The 14,037-nt window shown below is 49.9% G+C and overlaps 1 protein-coding gene across 4 annotated transcripts in view; it reads left to right on the top strand.

Annotated features, from left to right (window-relative positions):
- Positions 1-14,037, top strand: part of TNS2 (tensin 2) — a 261,754-nt gene that overhangs the window by 182,440 nt on the left and 65,277 nt on the right. For all 4 annotated transcript variants that reach the window (XM_075337232.1, XM_075337231.1, XM_075337234.1 and 1 more), the window contains exon 5: positions 7,297-7,335. In XM_075337232.1, coding sequence (XP_075193347.1) covers positions 7,297-7,335 — 39 coding nt within the window. The remainder of the gene's footprint in view (positions 1-7,296; positions 7,336-14,037) is intronic.

The raw sequence follows: 14,037 nt of genomic DNA, 5'->3' as shown, positions 1-14,037 counted from the left end.
TTCCTCCCAGCCTCCCTCAGCATCAGCCTTCCGCTCCCAGTCTCCCCCAGCATCAGCCTCCCCAAGCATCAGCCTCCACCAGCATCAGCCTCTCTCCTTCCAGCCTCCCCCAGCATCAGCCTCCCCTTCCTAGCCTTCCCCAGGTTCAGCCTCTCTCCTCCCAGCCTCCTTCCTCCCAGCCTCCTTCCTCCCAGCCTCCCCCTCCCAGCCTCCCTCAGCATCAGCCTTCCGCTCCCAGTCTCCCCCAGCATCAGCCTCCCCAAGCATCAGCCTCCACCAGCATCAGCCTCTTTCCTTCCAGCCTCCACCAGCATCAGCCTCACTCCTTCCAGCCTCCATCAGCATCAGCCTCCCGTTCCCAGCCTTCCCCAGGATCAGCCTCTCTCCTCCCAGCCTCCTTCCTCCCAGCCTCCCTCAGCATCAGCCTTCTGCTCCCAGTCTCCCCCAGCATCAGCCTCCCCAAGCATCAGCCTCCACCAGCATCAGCCTCTCTCCTTCCAGCCTCCCCCAGCATCAGCCTCCCCTTCCCAGCCTTCCCCAGGTTCAGCCTCTCTCCTCCCAGCCTCCTTCCTCCCAGCCTCCCTCAGCATCAGCCTTCCGCTCCCAGTCTCCCCCAGCATCAGCCTCCCCAAGCATCAGCCTCCACCAGCATCAGCCTCTTTCCTTCCAGCCTCCCCCAGCATCAGCCTCACTCCTTCCAGCCTCCATCAGCATCAGCCTCCCGTTCCCAGCCTTCCCCAGGATCAGCCTCTCTCCTCCCAGCCTCCTTCCTCCCAGCCTCCCTCAGCATCAGCCTTCCCCTCCCAGTCTCCCCCAGCATCAGCCTCCCCAAGCATCAGCCTCCACCAGCATCAGCCTCCCTCGTCCCCGCCTCCCCCAGCATCAGCCTCCCCCTCCCAGCCTCCCCCATCATCAGCCTCTCTGCTCCCAGCCTCCTCCAGCACGCCGTGCTCCTCTGCCGACACTCACACACCCGATCGCATCCACTCACACACACCCGATCGCATCCACTCACACACACCCGATCGCATCCACTCACACACACCCGATCGCATCCACTCACACACACAGACACTGACGATATCGCACATACGCGCTGATACTCACAACATCCGGAGGTATCACATGCTTCTGGCCATGTGATCCTCCGTCAGGTCCTGGAAGATCACAACAGCACAGTATCGAGGCCGAGAAGCAAGCGATATCTCCAGATGCTGTGAGTATGTGGATGCGATGTGTGTGTGAGGTGTGTGTGAGAGTGAGTGCGATCTGATGTGTGTGTGTATGCGTGTGTGTGTGCTGTTATGTTTGTGCGTGTGGAAGTCCCGCCGCTGCAGGACCTTGATTTACTGGTAACTATGCAAGCATGGTTACCAGCGCAACACGTCCCTTGCTCGCACGGGAGCCAACACCAGCATACGGCGGCGGCGTACGCTGATGTGGGCTCCCGTTGGTGAGGGGGAAAAGGGGGGGGAGTACAGTACTCACCTGGGATTCGTGCCTCCGTGACCGTGTCAGTTCGGGCAATGCGGGGGGGGGGGGCCAGAGCTAACGTCTATTGCGTGAGGGGGGCGGGGCGTGGCGTGGGCGAGTTGCCAATGCCTGCAGGGTGCCGGGGCGAGAGGCCAATCTGTGGGGGTGGGGGCAGAGCCTGGGCGAGCGGCTGGCCAATCCGTGTGGGGGCGCAGCCGGGGCGAGAGGCCAATCCGTGTGGGGGGGCGGGGCCATGGCGAACCCAGCGCGGCCAATCAGCTTTGTGTCACCGTAAGGACATGTCACCGTGACACAATGTCACCGTGACACAATTTTGGAGCATGACAGACAGACAGACAGAATAAGGCAATTATATATATAGATATATATACATATAGGCGGGCTTTGCACACAGGTGCGATGTCGGTGGGGTCAAATCAAAAGTGACGCACATCCGGCGTCGCTCTCGACATCGTAGTGTGTAAAGCCTTTTACATACGATTAACGAGCGCAAAAGCGTCGTTATCGTATGATCGGTGTAGGTCCGACATTGCCATAATGCCGCTGCTGCGACAGGTACGATGTTGTTCCTCGTTCCAGCAGGCAGCACACATCGCTGCGTGTGAAGCCGCTGGAGCGAGGAACATCTACCTGCGTCCCGGCCGGCTATGCGGAAGGACGGAGGTGGGCGGGATGTTTACGTCCCGCTCATCTCTGCCCCTCCGCTTCTATTGGCTGCCTGCCGTGTGACGTCGCTATGACGCCCACGACCCGCCCCCTTAGTAAGGAGGCGGGTCGCCGGCCAGAGCGACATCACAGGGCAGGTAAGTGCATGTGAAGCTGCCGTAGCGATAATGTTCGCTACGGCAGCAATCACAAGATATCTCACCTGCGATGGGGGCGGGGACTATCGCTGCAGCATCGGTAACACATTGTTACCGATGTCGCAGCGTGCAAAGCCCACCATACACCCCCCTGGGCTGTACAGATGGAACAAAACCAACCAGGGAAGGGATGTAGACGTGCACAGCATAAAGAATAAATGCCTAGTAGTAAATGGCAGAAGCATGGAAGGTGTATGCCTAGTAGTGAATAGCAGAGGCAGGAACCCAGTTCAGCCAGATAAACTATATATAGCTGCTGAAGCACATTACACAAAATGATCCCGGAAGAGAAATACAAATAGAAACAAGGGATAATAATCAAAAAAGTGGTCAATACCTGGCCCAAAGCGTGCTGTGTCCTCAAACCCTACGCACGTTTCGACATGTAGTCTTTTTCCAAGGGAGAAAATGAGACCTTTTTGTGAGCAAGGTTATGATCGTGCCCCACTTAGTAGAACTAATCCAAACTTAAAGGAAAAAAAGTGAATTAAAATATAAACTTTATTACATCTTTTCTGTACTGAGTCAGTCATTTTCTAGCTGCTGTGAAGCACCTTATCCCAACAGTGCAGCGAAAGAGACACTTTTAAGCTTTGGCTGCACTGTTAGTTTTGAGATAAGGTGCTTAAATGGAACCTGTCACCAGATTTTGGCCTTCTAAACTAAAACTAGCACCTTAAGCAGCACCTGTGCTGCATTCTATAAAGGTGCACGTTACCCTCTGAGCCCCTCTGAAGACCCCCACAAATACCTTTATAAAATCTCCTTCCATGTATGTAAATTGCCCGGTCCAGTTCAATGGGTAATCCTAATCTGCGCATCTCATCTCTCCTTTCAACGTCCTCCTGAGCAGATTGATGTGGATGACGTCTTGGATGCCATCCACATAGGCGGGCAAAATCTTGCGCCTGTGCAGACACATTCCCGGCTCGCACAGGCACACTTCGTTTTTCTGGGGATGTGGACAAAATCGATGGGCAAAATCTCGCGCCTGCACAGAAAACTTGCCAGTTCGCGCAGGTGCACCTATGGCATCGGTTCTGTCTGCAATAGGGCAGAGCGAAGTGCACCTGCACAAGCTGAGAGTACGTCTACGCCCGCCTATGTGGATGGCACCGAAGGCATCATCCACGTCAATCAGCACGGGAAGACAGCGAAAGGAAAGACAAGAGGCACAGATTAGGATGTCCATCAGACCAGACCAGGTAATGGAGAGAGATTTTCTAAAGGTATTTGTGTGGTCTACAGGAGCAGTCACGGGGTAGCATGCAATATTAGAGAATGCATCACAGGCGCTGCTTAAAATGCTAGTTTTAGTTTAGAAGGCCAAAATCTGGTGACAGGTTCCTTTTAAAGCAAATGTGTCACCAGGTTCTGCTGCAGATCTAGCAGTTATACAGAGCTCATGAATATCCTGGACTACATGGCAGCAAGCTACGTAGTCCTGTAATGATAATCTACTGCTGATTAATCAGTGATTTTACCATAGGGTATGAAGAAGGACCAAACTCTCAATTGTGATCCCTATTGTGTCCCTCAGTAAACCCTATGTAGACAATTCCCTACCTATCTCTGGAGGCAGGCACCCTATAATATGCATGAATAGCACCCTCGCTCACCACTGTCTATCCCTAGAATTCCCTGGGATGACCCTGGCCAGGTAAGATATCCCTAGTATGTATTTATTGACAAATACAGACAAACAGAACATTTCCACTATGGAGTTTTGGCAGTCCATTTCCAAGGCCCTCCTCATGAACCTTATCAAGAACGTGTGGGGCCACCATATTGGACAACAATATGTCTGTATTTGTCAATCAGTACATACTAGGGTTTCCTTACCTGGCCAGGGTCATCCCAGGGAATTCTAGGGATAGACGTCGGTGAGCGGGGGCGCGATTTGCCCATATTATAGGGTGCCACCTCCAGGGCTAGATTGGGACATGTCTATGAAGGGTTTACTGGTGGATCCATTAGGGACCCCAATTGGTAGTTTGGTCCTCCTCCAAACCCTATTGCCTCTTACAAGAACTTATCAGGGTTCTTGAGGTGTATATTTATGAATTTTTGTCCTCATCTATTTATAGATGTCACTTTATATGAATCCTTTTGTTATCCATGTAAATACTTTTATGCCCAAAAAAGACAAACGTAGTCTAGGAGATAGGCTATGTGCACACGCTGCGTTTTTTTGACGCTGCGTTTTTGTGCGTTTTTGGCCGCTAAAAACGCACAAAAACGCACCTGCGTCGAAAAAACGTGGCAAAAAACGCACGCGTTTTGCCGCGATTTGGTGCGTTTTTTTGCTGCGTTTTGCTGCATTTTTGCTCACTGCGGTTTTTATCAGTGAACAAAAAAAAAAAAGGTCTGATGTCATTTCCTTCTTCAATGTGTTCTTCATTCTCCACTAGTGTATGCAGAAGAGCAGACAGCTGCAGAACTACAAGGCTCAGCATCCTCGATCCAATAGTGTATGCAGGACAGCAGACAGCAGCTGTCGAACTACAAGGCTCAGCATCCTCCATCCAATAGTGTATGCAGGAGAGCAGACAGCAGCTGTCGAACTACAAGGCTCAGCATCCTCCTTCCAGGACTGTATGCAGGATTTCTTTGCCCCCCCAAAAAAAAAAAATGACGTGGGCTTCGCCATATTTTTGTATGCTAGCCGGGTACAGCAGGCAGGTACGGGCTGCCCCCAACCCCCAGCTGCCTATTTGTACCCGGCTGGGAACCAAAAATATAGGGAAGCCCTTTTTTTTTAAATTATTTCATGAATTTCATGAAATAATTTTAAAAAAAAAATGACGTGAGCTTCGCCCCATTTTTGAGTCCAGCCGGGTACAACTAGGTAGCTGGGGATTGGAATCCACAGTGCAGGGTGCCCATGCTTTCTGGGCACCCCCGCTGTGAATTGCAGTCCCGCAGCCACCCCAGAAAATGGCGCTTTCATAGAAGCGCCATCTTCTGGCGCTGTATCCAACTCTTCCGGCTGCCCTGATGCCGGGTGGCTAGCCAGGTAATAATGGAGTTAGGGCTAGCTGTATATTATCAGCTAGCCCTAAGCCCGAAATTCATGGTGTCACGCCAATATTAGACATGGCCACCATGAATTTCTAGTAAAGATAAAAAAAAAACACAACACAGAAAAATATTTTTATTAGAAATAAAACACAACACAATTAGTGACTCCATCTTTATTGAAATAAATCCCCCTCCGCAGTAATCCTGGGTCAGGGTCCCGCGCCGTCCAATCAGGATCCAATATCATCTGATCGGTTTGCTGGAAGGCAAAGCGATCAGATGATGTGTCAGGTTAAAGGATGTGAATCCCATCACACATCAGCTGATTGTATAAAAGCCGATTATACAATCAGCTGATGCATCAGTAGAAAAAAAAAAAAATAAATAATACTCACTTATGTGCTGAATTTCCGGCAGCTCCCGGAGCGATGGGGCGGGAGTCTGATCCTGTCCGATCGCTGCAGCAGCTGCCGGTAATCAGGGATGAAGTCTCCTGACGCATCCGCTGATACCGGCCGGGCGCCCGCGTCAGCCCGAGACTCGATCAGCTGATGCGTCAGGTGACTGCATCAGGTGATCCATCGCCAGGTCCTGCAAGCAAGGTCCTTCCCCGGGGAGACTGCACACAGCCGGAGCGGGAGCGGCGATACCGTGACAGGAGATGGGAGTGGGCATGGCACCGCGAGGCTGCAGACAGGTGAGTATAACTTTTTTTTTTTTTATTCTACTGTTAACTTTTGTTTTCGCAGCCGCTTCCACCTCCTGCCTGTACATGGCGCCGCACGGCAGCATACATGCACAGGACGGGAGGTGGAAGCGACGGTGACGGTACCGGGAGGATTCACGCTTCTGTGTATACTGACAGAAGGAATCCTCTTCCTGTACACGTCACTTTACTACCCACCTCCTGCGCTTATAGCTGCGTTTTTGGTCTTAGAAACGCACCAAAACGCAGCTATTTGCGTTTCTCATTGCGTCTTTCAACATCCCATTGAACTCAATGGATGAAAAGCGCAGTGAAAAACGCGGGAATAATTGACATGCTGCGTTTTTGTGGTCACCACAAAAACGCAGCTGAAAAAAAACGCTGTGTGCAGACAGCAAAAATGAAAACTCATAGACTTTGCTGGGGAAGCAAAGTCATGCAGTTTTGAGGCCAAAAACGCACCCGAAAAACGCGCAAAAACGCCGAGAAAAACGCACCGTGTGCACATACACCTTTATTGGCTACGCATTAACATTATATTTTCGAGCTTTCAGATGACAGAGACCCCTTCTTCTGGCATTTGTAAACTTACCTGATGAAGGAGGCCCTGTGCTCTGAAAGCTTGCAAATATAATTTTAATGGTTAGTTAATAAAGGTGTCACTCCTAGAATACTTTTGTCTTTTTTGGGGCATAAAAGTATTCACACCTATGCTTCTAAATAATACTAAACCTGGTAGTTTATTAAATGAATGATGACATGTTGTCTTTGTCTGTATGTAGTGAACCAAAAATATTGTGCTACTGCTCATGTAGGAATGTTGTGGAGCCATAAGGGCCCACCAGGGAATTCACCGTCTCTCCTGCTGGCCAGTCCTAGCCTGGATATGAATTGATACTTTCCTATTTGACCCATATTGTAATTTGGGGACTATCAGCCATCTGCCCTGGAGAAATTGTCAGAACTGCTTACAATACAGATTACATGGTGTTATTTATTGTGTCATATCCATTATTTTTTTAACTAAATTAAGAGTTTTCCATTTTTTTATATGTAAATAATTAAAGATAGCTTCAGAGAAAAAAATTGTAGCCAAAGAAATTACAGATAAGAGCACCGTTGCCTAAGTCTCAATGCAAAAATGAACTCTTTGTGAGGTTGATTTCGGATATAACCTGTTATTTATATACTAACGTATGTTCTTTCCTGCAGAGGAGAAGAACGGCTCCCGGCCCCTGCATCCAGCACATGGTAAGGAGGTAGGGGGTTAAGAAATACAGGGAAAAGTCGAGGCGCTGGCAAGGAAGGGGTGATGGAAATGAGCAGGACGTGGCTGCGTTTCTGTGTGAAGTTTTTCTTGGCTGAATATATGGAGAGTGTGACATAGCCAGTTCTAGAGAAGATGAGGAGGAGGGGCGAGAAAAAGGCAAAATCAGGAACACACTGTGGTATACAGATCTTTCTGAAATCTCTAGATCTCTTTATCTATATTTTATAATTGCAAATATTATAGGCCCAATTCATCATTTCAGGATTTCTTTAAGCCACTTTTCTTTTCTGTCTTGTGGTATTTGCTGACTTTTTTTGTGCCAAATTCGTCAAAATGCTGCACACGGCTTATGAGCTTTGCGCAAAGGCAAAATTGGTCTTTTTTTCAGTTTTTAGCCATTCTTGTGATTTGTTAGTGCAAAAAGTTGTGCATTTTGCAAAAAAAAAGTCGCAAAAAGCAATTCTAGTATACATGAAATCATTCTAAGGAGAAGTGGAGTATATTAATCCAAATTTTACAACTTTTAAAAAAGTCGTCACAATTGATGATTTAGATTGATGATCTAAGAAAGCCTAAACCCCACTTAGGCTACATGCGCACGCTGCTTTTTTTCCTGCTTTTTTGCTGCTTTTTTGGCTGCAGTTTTGTCAGCAGAACTTTCTGACATCTGACTTCCCAGCAAAGTCTATGAGAAGTCAGATTTGCTATGCGCACACTGCAGTTTATTTGTCAGCGTTTTTTTTGTCAAAAGTTTGTGACAAAAAAAATGCACCATGTTCATTCTTCCTGCGTTTTTGTCAACATTTGTCACCCATTGAAATCAATGAGGGCATCAAAAACGCAGGAAAAATGCATGCTAATCAAAAGTGGTGCATTTTACCTGCCTTTTACCTGCGTTTTTGCTAGCAAAAACGCAGGTGATTTGTCAGGAAGTGAGGTCAGGCAAGTGGTCCCTCCCGTCCTCAGTGTTCCCCGAAGTACCGCTGTCCCCAGGGGAGATGATGTGGAGGACGGGACTATCAGCGGCGGCAGCGAGAGGGGGATGGACATTGGCAGCTGAAAACATTGATTTTTCCCTCTCGCTGCCGCCGCTGATAGTCCCGTCCTCCATGTGTTCCCCGAAGTACCACTGTCCCCAGCGTGCACGCACAGGGGAGATGATGTGGAGGACGGGACTATCAGCAGCGGCGGCAGCGAGAGGGAAAAATCAATGTTTTCAGCTGCCAACGTCCATCCCCCTCTCGCTGCCGCCGCTGATAGTCCCGTCCTCCCCAAAGTACCGCGGTCCCCGCACAGGGGAGATGATGGACCCCTCTCACCGCCACCGCCGCCGCCGCTGAAAGTCCCGGGCTCCACGCTCCTGCCGCCGGCTCCAGGCTCCTGCCGTCGGCTCCACGCTGCTGCCGCAGGCTCCACGCTGTAGCGCGATCAGCTGAGCTGTCAGCGGTTACTCGCGGCCACCGCTGGATTCGGCGGTGGCCGCGGGTAACCTCGGTGACAGCTCAGCTGATCGCGCGGCTGTCTTCATTAGCTGCATGGAGGTGACCGGAGCGGCGGTGTCTGCTGCTCCGGTCACCTCCATGCAGCACTGCTGGATGCGACGCTGGAGCATGCTGGATTACGCCGGACATGGAGGGCTTTGTCGGGGTTAATAAATTGGTAATGAGGGAATGTGTTTGTTTTTTATTTCTAATAAAGGATTTTTCGGGTGTGTGTGTTTATTTACTGTAATTTACAGATTAATCATGGAAGGGGTCTCATAGACGCCTGACATGATTAATCTAGGACTTATTGGCAGCTATGGGCTGCCAATAACTCCTTATTACCCCGATTTGCCAACGCACCAGGGTAAATCGGGAAGAGCCGGGTACAGCCCCAGAACTGTCGCATATAATGTATGCGGCAATTCTGGGCGGCTGCTGACTGATATTGTTAGGCTGGGGGGCTCCCCTTAACGTGGAGCTCCCCATCCTGAGAATACCAGCCTTCAGCCGTATGGCTTTATCTGGCTGGCATTAAAATTGGGGGGGACCGCACCGCACACCGTTTTTTTTAATTATTTATTTATTTCTAATTTTTTTTTTTTCCAATTCAACAAGCTTTATGGGCTTGTTTGAACTGAAAAATACATGAAACAATTGTTGACAAAACTGCAGCCAAAAACGCACCAAAAAAGCAGCAAAAATGCACCAAAAAAGCACCTACATTTTTTGTGACATTTCCAGGCTCTCTCTGACACGGTGCAGTTTTGGCTGCAGTTTTGGCTGCAGTTTTGGCTGCATTTTGTGAACACGAAAAAGAAGCAGCGTGCGCATGTAGCCTTACAGTAAGAAACTACAAAGAAGAAAAACAGGCAGACATATATAAAATAGACTTCATAAAAGGACAAGATGAAAAGATGGATTTGGTGAAAACCAAAAAAGAGGCATGCAGTGGACGGCAGCTTTCATTGGCGTCCGTGCTATGGCATCACGACGTCATTGTCATGCGCTGCCTCAGCCATCTGGACACTGCTGAAAGCTGCTGGCTTCTGTTTGACCGGCAGCATGTATTGCAGTACAGGGCCCCGATGGGTCTCTGCATCGTGATGCATTTCAGCTAAAGCAGGGGCTGGGGCTGACGGGCCCCCTGTACCCTCGGGCCTGTCTGCAGTCGCAATCCCTTCTACCGCAATCATTCCGCCCCTGCCCCTATGGGACGCCTGCCTTCACCTCAACATTAGTATATGTACCGCCCAGAACTATGGGATACTAACTCTCAGGCCGTATATATACGGGGATGCTGTGTCACGGGTGTACTGTGGCCGTTGCCCGGTTCCGTGACCCTGGGGGTGCTTTTGAATAAGGAGATATTTACAGAGGATTTGAAAGAGTTTGTATATCGTAATGCCACTTGCGGGTTGCGGCTAAGTAGAGAGAGCCGCCGCTGCACAGTTTATGACCGCTGGGGCTGGTGGTGATGGCAGCTGGGATGTTGGGCCCTCCGCAAGTAGGGCTGAGCCCGAGGGTGTAGATGATGGGGTGCGGCGTGGAAAGGACAGAGACCACACGATAAGAATGCAGTGCAACTTTGGTTTTTACTCACTGAGGTAGGCAATGCTGGACGGCTCGTTCAGATCCCTGGTCCTTGTAGTCCCAATGACGGTGTGGTACCCTGATGGCTTCATTCCCCGCACCTCTCTTTTACTTGTGTGGAACCATGTAGCTTGGAGTGTCTAGGGGTCCGCTCCTGTTTATTGTCAGGCTTTTGTCCGTACGGCAGGCAGTGTGAACCCTGTTGGGTCGGTGTTCTGTTCCGGTCCCTGGCTCAATTGTTACTCCTGGTGCCCTCTGATTCTTTGGGTCAGTCAGGTCCGTGAAGGTTCCCTTTCTGTGCAGGTATTTGTTAGGCTGCTTAGAGCATTCACCTAACCTAGAGCCCTGTGCCCCGTCGGTGCTTTGGTTCCAGGAGTACCTCTTTGTACCCTCCCTAGCAACCACTCTCCTGCGCCTGTCAGGTCACCATTACATGACCCCATTTTGAGACACGTCTGTCTCCTTCACTGGTCTCCACTAATCCACCAACTGACTACTGTCTGTCTCCTCCCCCCCTTGCTGTTGGTTAGTGGACTGGATCAGCTTCACACCTAGGTGGCCATCCATTGGGTCCCCAACTAGTCAGTCATCCCTATCTGGGTGAGGGAACTGGGGATGTGTATAGAATGGTACCGGCATTGAGCTTTTAGGTTCCTGGGGGTAGGCCCTGCATCGGTGACAGGATGCAGTACCTAATAGTGCCCTGATGGGTTCAGGGGCGCTACATATATATTAGCCAATGTCCAGGCTGTTTTAATAATAGGGCACTAGCTAACTCTCCTGATGCTACATCATACATGACCACTTGGCTTGGTATAGTATTTATGTCTTCTATATGGGGAAAGTAGAATAATTAATTATCAGACACTTCTGTAAAACTGTCTTCCCTGGAAACACAAGGAATGGACATATTGAAATTCAACCGCCCCATCTTTCTCTATCCCGGCATTATTCTAAAAATAGGGGACTGTCAAACAGGCACCGTACACAGTAGATAGTCAATATCATCAGGCTTGGCCACCATTAATGTGTCGCGGGCGGGGAGGAGGGTGTCGGCACACTACGCTCACCCCTTCTGCTCGGGTCCGGCAGCTGCTCAGTGGTGGCTCGAGCTGTGGGCCGGATCCCGGGGTTTCTCGAGCGACACTCCTCGCCCGTGAGTGAAAAGGGGATGTTTTGGTTGGGAGATTGTTTATTGTCCGTGACGCCACCCACGGTTGTGGTGATTTCACCACCGCTGCTCAATATGGGGATCCCGGGGATGGTGATGCGGAGCAGCCAGTTGTTGTGTTTCCCCTCCGTGGGTAGGGGTTGGTGGGGTGCAGGGGCGCAGGGGCAGCGCTGTGCCTTGCGGCACTGAGGTACTCACTCAGCCAGTAAACACGACACAGTTCTCGGTAAACAAACGGCTGGTTGGACGGGTCCCTCGGACGGTTCACGGTGCTGCGGTTCCCTGCAGTTAGCGGTGACGGTCTCTTCCCTGCACCTTTGAAATGTCTGTTTGGTAGCGGTGGATTCCCACCGGTTACCCGCTCCCCGACTGCAATCTGTGCCGGAGGAGCTCCACACTTTGCCCGCAGGCGCCGGCCCTGGGAAACTGGTGCCTTGGCGGTGGCGGTGTTTCCCCGTTGTGGTTGGACCTTTGCCGTCAATCAGGACTTGCTTGTTGGGGGATCTACGTCCCCTTCACTAACGGATTTAGCAATTTACAGCGACTCCAAGCCTTGCTGGGATCCGAAAAGCCCCTGCTCTGGTGCTGAATGCCCTTTGTATACTGCTCCAGACCCCCGGATACACACAGCCTCCGTGGCCCTTCCAGCAACCTCCAGACAGTCCCACTGCAGATCTTCACCACTGTCTGCTGACCTTGCTGACTCCGTCTGGGCACACAGCCACAGACCAACTTCAGGCTTTCTGTCACTTCCACTGCTGTTTCACTTTGCTCTAGCTCCCTCCTGAGCTACACTCTGTTGTTTCCTCCTTCACTCCCCTAACTAGACTTCAATCTTGCCCTGCCTGGGCTCAACTCACTCCTTCCACTTCCTCCTCCAAACTCTATCTCCTGGTACTTCCTGCCTCCAGAGCTGTGAGCTCCTCGGTGGGCGGACACCAACCGCCTGGCTCCACCCCCTGGTGTGAATCATCAGCCTCTGGAGGAAGGCAACAAGGATTTGTGGGTTAGCTGGTGTATCTACAGGGAATGTGGGGTGCGTGTGTGTTGTTATCTGTGTCCCCTGGCTTGCCCAGGGCGACACAAATGTGTATGGCATTAATGTGTATGGCCAACTTTGGTGGTGTGGTGAAAAATGTCCTGATTGTTTTCAATAGTAGTCAGCAGAACTATGAATGCAGCTTTGGATTATCATACACATGGTCATTTAGGTTTCCATCATCATATTAAATGAAGCATTTATCTAAACCTGACATTTTGTTATGTATATAACCTATAGTAAAATGTCGAGGGTTGGACATGCCAGTGAAATTGGATTTTACATGTACATTGTGTAAGTGACTCAATGGCGTGTAAAGCATCGGCCATGGTAAAGGGAATTCTTTCCTGGCTGAATCTCGTTGTTATTCACGACCTCCTGGCTTTATTCTGCTTTTTGTGCTGTTGTTGCTCCTGAATAAACACCACAAGCCACTTTTCTCATTAGAGTTTTGCAATCCTGCGCTGGAACAAGAGGGAAACAAGGGGAGTGGCGGCTCTGCTGAGAATTGTATAACTGATCCACTATGGAAACAAGATGATTGTGTGCCGGAGAAGAATTGACGGCCTCATTGTGCTACCCTAACTGAGGAGCTTTCATCATTTTATATAAAGGCTACCCTATAAACTCACATTCATGGTGGGCTACAAAGTCTGCGCCCAGTATCCCCTGGCGTCAGCCAGTGGTTAGTAATAGTCTTTCCTGTATACTGTATATGCACAACCACCGAGTAAGAGCAAGATCTATGGAAAGTGCCCGTAATTAATGATAAAATTAATCTAGTTCATTATATCAGCCTCTGTTATGCTCTATAACTACTTATTAAATTTATGGGGGATTTGGAAAAAGATTTACAAAGAGCAACTGCATCTGTTGGACTGGTTTCACATCAGCGTTTTCTGCCGGTCGGCAAAAAAACGCAAAACGCATGTTACCGGATCCGTTGTCTGCTCAATGTAAGGTCAATGGACCTGCGGCAACATGCGTTTGCATGCGGCAATGTCAGGATCCGGTGAGTTGCAGTTTTTTACCTTTTATCAAAAACGCAACATGCTGCGTTTTTCACCTCCGTTCAAAAACTGCACCGGATCCTGTACATTGCGGCGGTAGCTGCAATGTATTTCAATGGGCGCCGGATCCGGTTTTCACATTTGCGGTTGTATGTGGCTTGAAGGATCCGGTTTGCTGTACAAAACATGTCTTGAAACATGGGATCTCTCTCTCTCTCCTCTCTCCCCCCCCCCCAGGATCCATTAAATTACACTTGCGTTTGCTTTCGTTCAAGTCCAATTCAACAGGATCCGGTAACATGCGTTTTGCGTTTTTTTTTTGCCGACCGGCAGAAAAACGCTGATGTGAAACCAGCCTTAAATGGGTATTCCCATCTAACCCAATATGT

The sequence above is a fragment of the Anomaloglossus baeobatrachus genome, chromosome 2 (assembly GCF_048569485.1).
Source record: "Anomaloglossus baeobatrachus isolate aAnoBae1 chromosome 2, aAnoBae1.hap1, whole genome shotgun sequence".
NCBI classification, from domain to species: Eukaryota; Metazoa; Chordata; class Amphibia; order Anura; family Aromobatidae; genus Anomaloglossus; species Anomaloglossus baeobatrachus.
The sequence above is the reverse complement of the archived record's forward strand: the minus strand, read 5'-3'. Positions and strand labels throughout refer to the sequence as shown.